We start from the raw sequence: 13019 nt of genomic DNA on the forward strand, positions 1-13019 counted from the left end.
ACTAACTCTGCTAATAAAAAGGGCTGATATGGGATACTCTCATTGGGTAGAAAATAGGAAATAATTCAGTTTGCACACAATTCCTACTTTTGGTCACACAACACGGGGGTGTCCTAGTACAGTAAAGTCCTAGTACAGTCCTGTATGGGAAATGGGTTGAGAGTATAGCATGCCGGATTATAGTTTGGCCTCTTTCTTACCCAAGTAGCTATATGACCTTAGACCACCTGACATCCCCTAGTCCCCCTCACTTGCCAAGTCTGCAAAACAGGGTAGCTTAGCTAGGCTTCTAGGGTCTCTTCCAGCTCTGAAATTGACTGGTTTTTCTAGAGCATATCCAGATCAGCAGGATAACATCTAAGCCCTTTAAAAAAACCACCTATTGACGTAAGTAGTCACTAAGCAAAATGGCCCTCCAAGGGCTGAGCATCTCCAGAAGCTACATCTCATACCAAGTTCAAAGCAAGTGAAAGAGAAACACCAAAGACTTATGAAAAAAGAGAACTGCAAAATAAAAAGTTGGATTATATTCCTTCAATTTCTTTACTGGAAAGTAAAACAACTGCTAAGAACAAACTCACAAAGTTGGCTAATATTTCCCCTCTCCCAAATCTGGCCGGAAGTTGTCTTGGCAACATTAAAAAAAAATCCTAATGAGTCTTTTCAAACAGCTTAAGAATATTAAATACTTAATACTCAGATTATAAAGATATCAAATTCTACATAGTCTAGGTAAGGAAATAGCAAAAGCTCTTACCTGTATTCTATTTACTCTCAGCAGGTCAGAGGAAGGAAGTTAATAAAGGAGACTGTTCAACATCACTGAGAAAATTTTAAACGCTAGCTAACCAACAACATAACATCCTCAAGGAACAATACATTTTCCCCAAGCACTGGACTTCGGAAATATTTGCAACAGTCTCCTAAAATCACTCTCTGAAGCATTATTAATCCTCATGCCTTAATCTAAGATTTTAAAGAAGGCTGAAAATAATTTTTTTCCATCTTATTTATTCTGAGAATTTTATGATATCCCAAAAGAAAACAGGCTATGTACTTTAACAATTATTCCCCACCTGAAATCACTCTTCCAATTATTTTTTTCCATAGTAATCAACTGTGATAACCAAGAACAAGTTTTCCACTTTTGGTTCTGAATATCAGCAAAGTAAAAGAAAATTAACACATCATTCATGGCATTAGTTGTCATTACTAAAAGGGATTTTATCCAATGCTTTTCATGCAGCTTCAGACTTGGTAAGAATTAAAATGGAAAAATATGTACTGTTTTGTACCCAGGCATGTAAACATTGACTGATGATAGAGAATAATCTCCTCAGAGTTTCAATAAACCAGAATATATAATTTTTTTCTGCAGTGGTTTTTTTTTTAAAAACCACTGAAGTTTTAAAAACTGAAGCCCATTTACGGCTTTTTTAAACATCAGAATTTCCTTCTTTACTACAGAGACAACAAGGGCTTTATCCAGCATCTATGACACAATATGGACTTAATTCAATAGTATCTTAAAGTTTGAAGGGGAGGTTTGTTGTGGTCATTACACATGTGTACATCTGCAAGTGAACATACATGAGAATGTACACACATGGGCATGAAGTAGTGGCTTTAAGAAAACTCTTGGAAGGCATAAGGCAACAAGGAATATTTGAGCAGGGGGACTGCCTGGGTAATGTTACACTTTTGGCTTCCAGCTACTTGGAAAGAGTTTACTTTTCCCCCTATAAGTATGAAAATGAGATCCAGATGTTCCCTAACCTTGAGGAATTCTAATACATGTAGAATTAACAAAAATCTGAAGGTATTTTCTGCCATGAGACTAAACTGTAGCAAGAACAGAAGGTGAGAGATGGTACAGACTATAAAAAAATCTCCCTACAGCCATCCAGTTTTGTAACTCTGTACCTAGATTTTCATTCAGTATTCAGGTGAGGATAATATACGGAGAGCTTTCTCTTAGAGGATTCTCTTTGTCCTGAGAATTGAAAGGTTAAAAGGGCTGCTAAAGTATTTGTGGCTGTATGCTTGGAATAGGGTTCCTTCATATATAGTTTTCAGAACTAGAACACTCACACTCTTTATGAGAACACAGTGAATGACCATAATTGCATTTTCTTATCTTCATTTACTCTTCTGAGCATTTTGTCCCCAAATAAAAAAAAAATTATGCTCTACTTTGGTCTAAATAGAAATAGACGGGAAAATAAAAGTTCCAGTTGGACAACCTTAACACCACAAATTTACTTTTTCAAATTGGAAAGATGATATAGGAAGCCAATTTTTTTAGAAAATCCACAACTTTAAATTGACACATAAAATAACACCAGAAATTCAATGAAATAAAAAAGGCAGCTACACTGTATTGCCAGTAGGGGGACAAGCCATTCCTCCCAAAAGTAGCTTGGAAAGGAGTGTAAGCCAAGTTAGTCCTTCACAAAGAACGAAAAGATAAGCTTGTCTAGAAATTGTCTATTTTAAAATCAAAGCGTCTTCCTCCTCATTCCTCCCAATGCTTGAGTTACTTGAGTAATATAAGGCATCAAATAAAAGATTTTTGTGACATCTTATTTAGTTAGTTTTTTCCTTCCCTCATATGGCATAAGATATAAATATAAAATCCCATATTAAAGTCTGGGAAATCAACCTAGAAGCTGAAACCAGTCTCTGAGAAAGAAGCTACTAAGGGTCAATTCACTGACTAAAAATGATGACTTGAGCTCAAAGAGTTTCCCAATTTGCTTTTAGCATAAAGAAAGAGTGATGTGTCACTCAACCTTTGGTACTTTAATCGTACTTACCACTTGATTGTGCTTCTAAGATTAGGCTGGCTCACTGTGCTGTCATCTATAAATATTGTTGAGCACGAGCTATACTTTTTAGTGAGCTGCCCTGGAGACAACTGAAGGGGAAAGGAAATAAAAAGAAAATAACATGGTAATTTTTTAAAGGTGAATTTCCCCCCTCATAGATTACAATTTCAAAATATGAAAATGAACGTAATACACATACACTCCAGAAATATATTATATGATAATACCATGCATGACAGTATGAAAGACATAAAAATTCAGACTTATTAAAGAAATATTTGAGCAACAAATTATAAAGTTTTTACTTGAAAAGTACCTTTAAAACATCAACTAGCTGGAGACTCAATGAAATATTTGTTAGCATCTCCTTTTTCGCACAGGTATATCTTACAAAAAGATTTGTGATTTTTAAGGACTAATGAAAAAGCTGAAAATTTATTTTTATCTTCTCATCTGTGTAACACTATCGACTAAATGCAATAAATATTCATGGCAATAAATTGCTGACAGCTGAAAAAAATTCATATGGGGCATTTTATTGTAATAAATAAGAATTGATAGGCAACATGGCCAGACAGTTGTCCTTAGAGTCATGAAGAGCTGGGTTCCAGGTTGGCCTCTGACACACGCTGGCCATGTAACCCTGGGAAAGCCCCTTTACCCCACTGGGAACTACTCCTCTCATCTATTTCCTAAGGTCCCTTTAAGCTCTAAGACTATATTATGATACATGATGGGAGTAGCTAGGGGGCAGCACAGTGCAAAGAGCATTAGGTCAGGAGTCACAAAAACCTGACTTCAAATCTGACGGTAGACACTTAACAACTGTGTGCCAATGGGTCAAAGTGATTAACTGTCCGTTTGCCTCAGTTTCCTCAACTGTAAAATGGGTCTAACAGTTCCTACCTTCCAGGGTTGTTGTGAGGATCAAATGAGATAATAATCAGAACATCTGCATAATGCCTGACATATATGTACTATATAAATGTAAGCTATTATTATGATATGAACAGAATACATAATATAGTAACATGAATCCCTTAACTAAGAATAAACTGTCAAAATATAATCCTCTTGGAGTTTATATTCACTTTGTTTAAATAAAATTCCCCAAATTCTAAAGCTAAAAAACACCAGCAAACTTTAGTTCCTCAGGTTATAATTTCAGAAAAAAATTGCAATCTACCTCTACTTACTGTAAATTGACTCTGAAAGCAATTATCACTTGGAAAACATCAAAAAGAAATCATTAGACCTCAAAAACTGAATACTGATAATAATTCTGACAGGACTTGGGAAAATAGGTTTGTTTTGAATATTATAAAATGTTCATTTAATACAAAATGGACTATTTTAAAGTACTTTAGAAGTTTCACTTATCTCTTTTTGTATGTCATTTTTGTGAATTATTTACAAATCTGCAAGCTTCATGAGAGCAGAGCCTATTTCTTATCTGAATTTGGCTTGCTAAGTCAATTTACTTGCAAAAAAAAAATAATAATAATAATTATACCAAGTAGGAGAAGCCATACTGATCAGGCTGATCCTTTTCTATGCATTACTTATTTATTCATTAAGGGAATACTTTTAGCAGGGAATACTTGGTTAACTTTGTTCCAACTGTTATATATATTTAAAAGTTAACAAAACTGCATTGCCTTGGAAACATTTTACAATTCAGATAAATTTAATGGGGACCACAATTGTCCAATCTTGTCCTGATATTGGTGGCAGTTCTGAATTATTCTGGTAACATTTTTAACTAAAATCCTGTATAATCAACATCATGTAAGTAACTGATAAAATGCTCCTTCAGTTGTTTTGATAGTAAGATACTTTCCATTTCTTTCCCCCTTGCTTCTTGGCTTGAAGTCATACCTCAATCACTTTCAACAGAGATGAATCAAGAGAGGGGATGAATATTTATCTATTTGGGGGTTGTATCTAAACAAGGAATCCTTAATATAACTTAAATTTTTAAGTACTGAGAGGAAAAATAATTCAGTTTGCCTCATAAAATGAAATCCCAAATCTCAAATAGATGTAATGCTTTCACTTAAGACCTTTTTAAAGTTACTAAGTAGAATAAAGATGACTCTTAAAAGTTACTGCCATCAAATAGTATTGAAATTCCCATATGCACACAACACTGTAAATAAACGGGAAATAACAGACCCAGTCTCCAACTCCCAAAGACTTAGGACAGAGGTCACCAGCCTGTTTGTCCCTAGGCTGAATTCATACCAACCAAAGATGCAAAATATTATGAAATTATCAAACTTGGGCCATAACCATGTTCTTAGTCTTGTAACAAACTTCTGGTAAGGAAAGTCTTGAGAATCACTCCATTTAAGGGAATACAAATGAACAGCCACTATTACTCATACCTTTCCCCCAAGCTATTTGCCAAAAGATTCAAGATCTAGTATGGTTTCCCCTCCCTTCAACCCCCTCCTCACCACTGTGAAGGAAGGGACAGTAGGGCATTACAAATGCAGCCCAACTCAGCAAATATTTGGGAGAGGTAGGATGATCTGACTAGTTAATGGAAGAAGACATGTTACATGCCATTAACTTCTGGTTCATGGATGACATAAATGAGCCCAAGGCTGCCCAATTTATTTAAGAACAAATCAGGCTGTCACAGAAAGAGGGAAAGGGACAAGCATTTATTAAGCACCATGCACTGCACTAAGCACTTTGAGAATATCACCTCATTTGATCCTCACAACCACCTTGGGAGATACGTGCTATCTTTTTATCCCCATTTTACAGTTAAGGAAACTGAGGCAGAGTAGTTTAGTGACTTGGCCAGGGTGGCAGAGCTAGTTAAGTAACAGAGGCTGTATTTGAACTCAGGTCTTCTTGATTCTGGGCCCAGCGCTCTATCCATCTAGCTTGCTGTTTAGCTATTTACATTTTGAAATATCCCTATAACAAAGATAAGTATATCAAAAAATGTAGAGAGCCTATTAATTCAAAATTATTTTAGTTCATTAACAGTTATGTAGGAGAATTCTTACATCACTTCTACTCATTCAGTACAAATTTCTCAAAGAAGAAATTTTAAGATGCTTGAAGCATAGGAAAAAGAGGGGTACCTGGCACAAATAAGTTGTAAAACAGTATCTTAAGTGTAAAAAGCAGATAAAAATCCTACTTAACAGCTATTATGATTACAATTTGAAATATGGTTATATTTCAGTTTAAACTTAGTTCCCTTCCACTGAAAAGTTCTATCATATTATTATTTTATCTAGTTTTTAAAAAAATGCTAATTAATTTTTTCATTTTCCTTATTTGCCAAGAGCATTTTCGTATAAGTTTCTATTTCAAGACCTTATTCATCAATGAAAATGTATTTTTTTACACAGGTTGAATACCTTTCACCAGGGTCTTAGAACACATTTTCTGACATGTACAAAATTATATTGTCAAAGATTTATCTAGATACCTTACATTTTTATTTTCAATGCATGTCTTTAAACCACAAGAATGTTACTGAAATTCAACTTTTAAAGAGATATTAAAATTGAAGAAATATTGAGCCAAAAATATTTCTTCCTGAATACAGATGGTACCTATTAAGATATTAAAATCAGCAAGAGATGCAGAAAAACTCATAAGAAAAAACGATGATAATACAGCATTATTAAACTAACAGTATTAGGCTATTGCTATTCACTGGGCATAATGGTACAATTATTTTTACTTTTTAGCTACTTAATTGTTCTTTCAAAAAACTTTATACTTCAACTGCTGTTTACTTACATGGTTTATATGGTTGCTCTTCCTCTTTTCTCTCACTAAGAATAAAAACAAATTAACCGATTAATTTTGATATTTACAGCTTGGAAAAATTAATGATATTTGATTTTATATACAGTTACATGTAAAGCTAGATATATAATTTAATTTCATTGCATATTAATTTCTGTTTATCATACAGTATATTAAAAAAGTCTGTTCTGTTTTGCAGTTCCCAATACAAATTCTAAAATTAATAGACAAGATAAGCTTCCCCACAGGGAGAAAGGACCTCACAAAATGAAATCCGTAATAACATTTTTAGTTTCACTCTGGGGCCTAACAGATACAGATACAAAGAAGAGACAGTTCCCACAGAAAAATAGGCAGAGCAAATTGGGTTAGTATTTAAAGCCATTTAACTTTCTCATATCTGATTTCTCAGCAACATAATGTTAAAAAAAAAAGTAAAAGGTCACATTCTAGGTTTAACAACTGGAAGTTCAATGTATTGATTTACAGCTAGGTGTGCTCCATCTTTACATATCTCAGTCAGTCAATGGTTCTATATTACATTGTTACTGTAAAATTAAATAGCTTTTTTGAAACAGTTAAAAAATTAACACTACATTTTCAATTAAAATAGTACACATATCTTAAAATTAATCATCCATGACATACAATCTTGTACTGCTCATAATGACCAAGTAGATGAAAAGGCACTGATGTTGCACAGTTCCTTGGTATTCTCTGATTGTCTCGCATGCTGCTGGGGGCAGTGCAGAAACTGAAGTGACAATGATAAAGGAGGTGTGCCAGCTACAACCTTCCATTCATTTAATTTTCCTTCTCTTTTCTCCAGAGCAAGCTAGTCAATGGCTCTAGGAAACTGCTGGCTTCCTTTGAGGAAGAATGTAGCTACAGCAACTCAGGTGATTTACTCAAGACAAGCAAAGTATACACACAAAAGGTTAGTAGACAAATGCCTGATTTGGATTCCCTGCTGTCACAGTACTTAAATCCATGTTGACCACCTTTCTGGGCAGCAGCAATCATTTAGATGATATAAAGTGAACTGCTTCATCTGAATTACTATTACATCCTACATATTTGATAGCTTGGATTTTCTCCTTTGCAAACTACCTGTTCATATCCTTCAACTATTTATCAACTGGGGAATAGCTCTTTTTCAATCAGTTCCTAAACAGGGTGTCCCAAAAGTTTAAGTGCTGTTTGAAACTTCAATGAGCTTTAAACTACCCCAAGACTTCTGGTTTACCTTGTAAATAAGACCTTTTCTGAAAAGATTTTTCCTGCTAGCTCTCTCCTTTCTAAATTTTTTTTTGTTTTTTTGTCAAGGCAATAGGGTGAAGTGATTTGCCCAGGGTCACACAGCTAGTAAGTGTCAAGTGTCTGAGGCCAGATTTGAACTTAAGTCTTCCTGAATCCAGGGCCGGTGCGCTATCCACTGCACCATCTAGCTGCCCCTCCCCCTTCTAATTTTAACTTCACTGGTTTTATTTCTGAACTTTTAAATTTTATGTAGTCAAAACTGTCCATTTTACCTTAGGTGACCTTTATCTCTTCTTTGGCCATGGACTATTCCCCTATCCACGGATTTGAAAAGCAATTTCTTCTTTGCAATCCTAATTTATGACATGATCTTTTATGCCTAAATCATATATCCATTTGGAGTATATCCTGGAATATGGCACCTTATTTCTAACAGCCTGCTTTCCAGTTTTCCTAGCAATTTTTGTCAAGTAGTGAGTGCTTATCCCAGTAGCTAGGGTCTTTAGGTTTACAGAAACCTAGGCTACTTGGTTCCTTTGTTTCTGTTGTGTACTTAACTTGTTACACTGAACCGCTTTTCTTTTTTTTCTTTTTTAACTAATGCCAAATAATTTTGATTGCTTTAGAATATATTATGAGACCAGGTGCTGCTAGATCCCCTATCTTTTCCACTTATTTTCATTTATTCCCTCCAGATAAATTTTAGCTCTACAAAGTAACCTTTTGATAGTTTGATTTTTTTTATGGTAGTAATGTGATTTTCATTGTATTGGCTCAGACTATTCATGAGGCATGCATATTTTTCCATTTTCTAACAATCTATTTTTCTGCAAAGTGTGTGTGCGCATGCACTTTTTGTGCATTTCTCGTTAAGCAGACATCCTCAATACACACACGCACACGCGCACATACATACATACACACACACTTTCATTTTCTAGTTATTTTAAATGGCACTTCTTCTATCTTGTCCTGCTGGTTTTTGTTGGCAATATACAGAAATGCTTATATTTTATGCCAATCTATCTTATATTCTGCAACTTCACTATTGTTGTTAATTGCATCTATTAAATTTTAATTGACTTTTTTTTTTGCTTAGTTAAGTGACTTGCCCAGGGTCACACAGCTAGTAAGTGTTAAGTGGCTGAGGCAGGATTTGAACTCAGGTCCTCCTGACTCCAAGGCCAGAGCTCTATTCACTGCACCACCTACCTGCCACCCTTAATTGACTCTCTAGCTCTCCAACTAAATACCTCTAAAAAAGTGATCATTTTTTTTCTTTGCCTCTACTTATTACCTGTTTATTTTTTACATATTAAGGAAAGGTTCATTTACTTCATGTGCATTTGAACAGTGGCATCAAACTCAAACAGAAATTGACTGCTGAAGGCTGAATGTTGTCTTAGTAAACTGCAAATTAACATCTATGTTGGACTGTATTTTTATTTATTTTGTTGAATATTTACATTTAAAATACATTTTAATATGGTTCCAACCCTACTGGGGAATTTGAGAGTTTTCTGCAGAACCCTCGACACCTATGCTTTAGAATGTTTTTATGTGTTTTTTTTAAAAACAGAAATGGATACTGAATTTTGCCAAAGGCTTCTTAAAATCTACTGATATAATTATTTTTATTACTACGACTATGATGTTTATAGTTTCCTGGCATAATTTGAAACTGCTCATAGAGAAAAATCTTTCTGACATGTTGCAGTGGCTCTTTGCTAGTACTTTACTTAAAAAATTTTGTGTGAATATTTATTACAGATAATTATCTTTGCTTCCTCTATTTTACATCAACCGGGTTTAGGTATCAAAATCATATTTATGCCAGAAAGAATTTAGTGAAATACATTATACTTTTATTTTAGCAAAACAATTTTACATGCTATTCAACTAAACAATGTTCAAAAGGAAACACAGGAGCCAGGTTATCTCCCTTCGATCATACAAGGAGAATATGTTAGCCAAGTTGTTCACATGGCAACAATCTCAAAAGAACTAGGAATCCACTTTAGGGAAAGCAAGCAAACAGCAGAGAAGTTAACAGGAAATTCTGAATTTCTCATCTCCATCAAACAGCAGACAGAAGAGATATAAGCTTGAACAGCCTAAAGCTTGCTGGATTATGGCTGCCCCTCCTGCACCTTCCCATTTAGGAAATTTCTTTACAAAGCACCCATGGAGGACTAGGCATTTCTGTATATTGCCAACAGGGTCAACGGGACACTAAAAGCTCAAAATCTCAAGGGGTCGTAACGAATGCCAGGCAGTGGGTACCTCAGTTGATCACAGATCACAACACGGTGCTTAAATGAGGCCCAAATCATGGGTTCACTTCCCATGTGAGAATGTCAGATTGGTAATCCTACAGCTTGAAAGCACCCTTATTTATGGCTATCTTAAAAATGAGTTTGCTTTATGGAGGCAAACTGGCATTGTGAAATGGTCAGCAGAAAATTGATTTTTACTCAAAATCCCGATTAGTACAGGCAACTGTGGTGTAGCAGACAGAGAACAAGATTCAAAAACCTGTAAAGTGATGGAGCTGGACTAGATACTATCTATCATCTGCACACATAAAATGCATAGCATTATGTACACCGATACAATGGTAAATAAAATAAACCACATGTGTTATCAGCGTTATCATGAAAGTTATTTATATACCAATCCATGATTCTGAATAAATGATACATAATTCCTAGCCAAAAAGGAGCAACCTATAATAGAAAAAAGTGAGGTCTTAACAGTCTCCTCAGAAAAGAAAATGGATGTCATCTTACCATCAGTCTGGGATTTGCTCAAAAATATTGTGCTTGCTCTGGGATGATCAGATGGGTTTGATTCCATGGCTAAATCTGTTGGGGAAAGAGATAAGGAAAAATGTGATATATCGTTTAGTACGTTTTAAAAATATCCATTAAGCCTTTTTAGGTACATTGCTCTGTTGACTGTTTTTTAAAAAGTCACCCCCAACATAAAGGTATAATAAGGCTATACATGAAGGAAATTCATGACAGTTTTTAAAAATCCTAACAGAAGAAAAGAAATTCTATGGAATCTTTGTGTGTAGGAATGCCAATAAAAATGGAATAATAGGGATATATGAAAGACAACCTGCCCAGTCTGAGACTGACCTAAAAAATATATGACTGGGAAAACTTCAAAACTAAGTCAGGATATAATACCACATATGTAATGACCTACAAGGAAATTGGCAGAATATTTTCACATAAAAGCCAATAATCATAAAGTTGGCCACTGTGACAAGAGGAAAAAACCCCAAGTTATTAGTTATTTTATTTTAAAAAGTTGTAAGATTTTTAGTAAACAACTGAAAAGCTTAAAAAGCACATAACCCAGAGGAGCTCTAGAGATTTATAAGTGAATATTAGAAGAAGAGCTTTACATTTGACATGTACAACATCCCTGTGAGGTAGGAACTGCCAGTAAGTATCCTCATTTGACAGGTAAGGAAACTAAGGCTCAGAGAGGTCTGGGGCCACATTTGAACTCAGTTCTTTGTGACTCCAGGCCTGGTGCTCTATCTGCTGCACTGAGCTACCCAAGAAACAAAAAACATCATGCATTCAAGCTAACCCAAACTAAAAAATACATCAGGCAGTCACTTCAAAGCTATAGGACAAAAATCAAATGGGGTGGGATCGAGGTTTGGAAATATCTTTCAAATACAGAAAAGTCTTTTAAAAAGCATCGCTACGTAGAAATTAGAAATAAGGTAGAACCATGTCCCTCACTCAACCCCAATATGGAGAAGCAGCTCACAAGAGACTTCAAATGTCAGTCTTTTAAAGAGTCCAAAAAGAGGAAGAAAAACTAGAGAATCAGTAGGACTACTTGGATCAAGGTATTAAAAAGGCAAGTATGTTCAGGATAAACAGAGAAAAAACTGAACGATTTTTTTTAACAGAAAGATGTTAGTAACACTGTCATTCGAAACAGAAAAGTAAAAGGTTATTAGATCAAATAGCTAAATGTACTAGGTTTAATTAACTAGAATTAGATCACAGGGACTGGACGACAAGACACACAAGTTTTCAAGAAATTCAAGGATAAGTGATGCTATAGACCAAAACCACATTCTATCATTACTGTACCAAAAGGTTTGCAACCCTTTTAACTTTTGCTGTCTGCTCCACTTAAGTCATAGGCTGCCTTGAGGTATATACAATTTATTAGTATTTAACATTTCATATGTTACATTGTATAGTTTAAATTTCCTTGAGGACAGAGATGACACAATATCCTCCACAAAACCTATAAGAGACAGCCAAAGAATGATAGCTGAATAAAAACATGATTATAACTAAAATATTCCAAGAGAACTCAGACCAGTGATTCTCTCTTTTCATAAAGTTATTAAGGTTATGATCTTTAAATGCAAATCAATTACTGTAGTTCTGGGAACCAAGATGGTGGAGTAAGAAGTAAACTGCTCTCACCCTCCCTTATTGACCTCTGAAAGCCCAGAAAACATCATCCCAAGAAAAACCCTGGAATAGCTGAACCAGCAGAAAGAAACCTGCAGCTTAGGAAGTTTGGGGAATTAACGGGAAAGGCCCCTCTCACTCCAGGGGAGGGGAAGCAGTATAGGATGGGAAGCATCCCAGCAAGCCCATCTCAGCAAACCAGGGAGAGATCCTGAGCCCCAGGATGGTGGAGCAGGCAAGTGCTAATAACAGGACTCCATCCCACTCCAACAGTGCCTCAACACAGGCAGAGGAACCAATAAACACCAGCTCAGAAAACCACCACGTGTGCTGCCATTCTCCAGCAGCTAAAACTCCCAGTGCTTTAGCACAACTCCAGGCTGGCGGACATCCTCCAGCAGCCAAACATTCGAGCGTTTTAAAGAAGCCTGGGTGAGCATCTGGCCCCTGGGGCCAGACTCCCCATCCCCACCCCAAGAGCTCCAGCGCTGCTGACCCCAGCTCAGCACCAAGTAAGCCGCTGGACACCTACAGACTCCAGCTGCCAGCACCTGGGATACCAGCACACAAAACCAGTGACCAGGTCCCGGGCTCCCAGAATAACAAACTTGGGTCAGTTGACCCCTGCACTCTAGCAGGAGAGCTCAACTTTAAAAGACAGAAAACAGGCAAACACCACGAGCAGAAAGAAGAA

At 35.8% G+C, this 13019-nt stretch overlaps 1 protein-coding gene across 1 annotated transcript in view; it reads right to left on the bottom strand.

Annotated features, from left to right (window-relative positions):
- The window catches only part of CCNYL1 (cyclin Y like 1), a 70152-nt gene that overhangs the window by 26267 nt on the left and 30866 nt on the right, over positions 1-13019 (bottom strand). The window contains exons 2-4 of the mRNA XM_021008668.2: positions 10658-10732; positions 6600-6634; positions 2817-2917 (exon numbers count right to left, since the gene is read on the bottom strand). Of these exons, the coding sequence (XP_020864327.1) occupies positions 2817-2917; positions 6600-6634; positions 10658-10732 (211 nt within the window). The remainder of the gene's footprint in view (positions 1-2816; positions 2918-6599; positions 6635-10657; positions 10733-13019) is intronic.

This window comes from Phascolarctos cinereus, unplaced genomic scaffold (assembly GCF_003287225.1).
Source record: "Phascolarctos cinereus isolate Bilbo 61053 unplaced genomic scaffold, phaCin_HiC Scaffold_7;HRSCAF=346, whole genome shotgun sequence".
NCBI lineage: Eukaryota > Metazoa > Chordata > Mammalia > Diprotodontia > Phascolarctidae > Phascolarctos > Phascolarctos cinereus.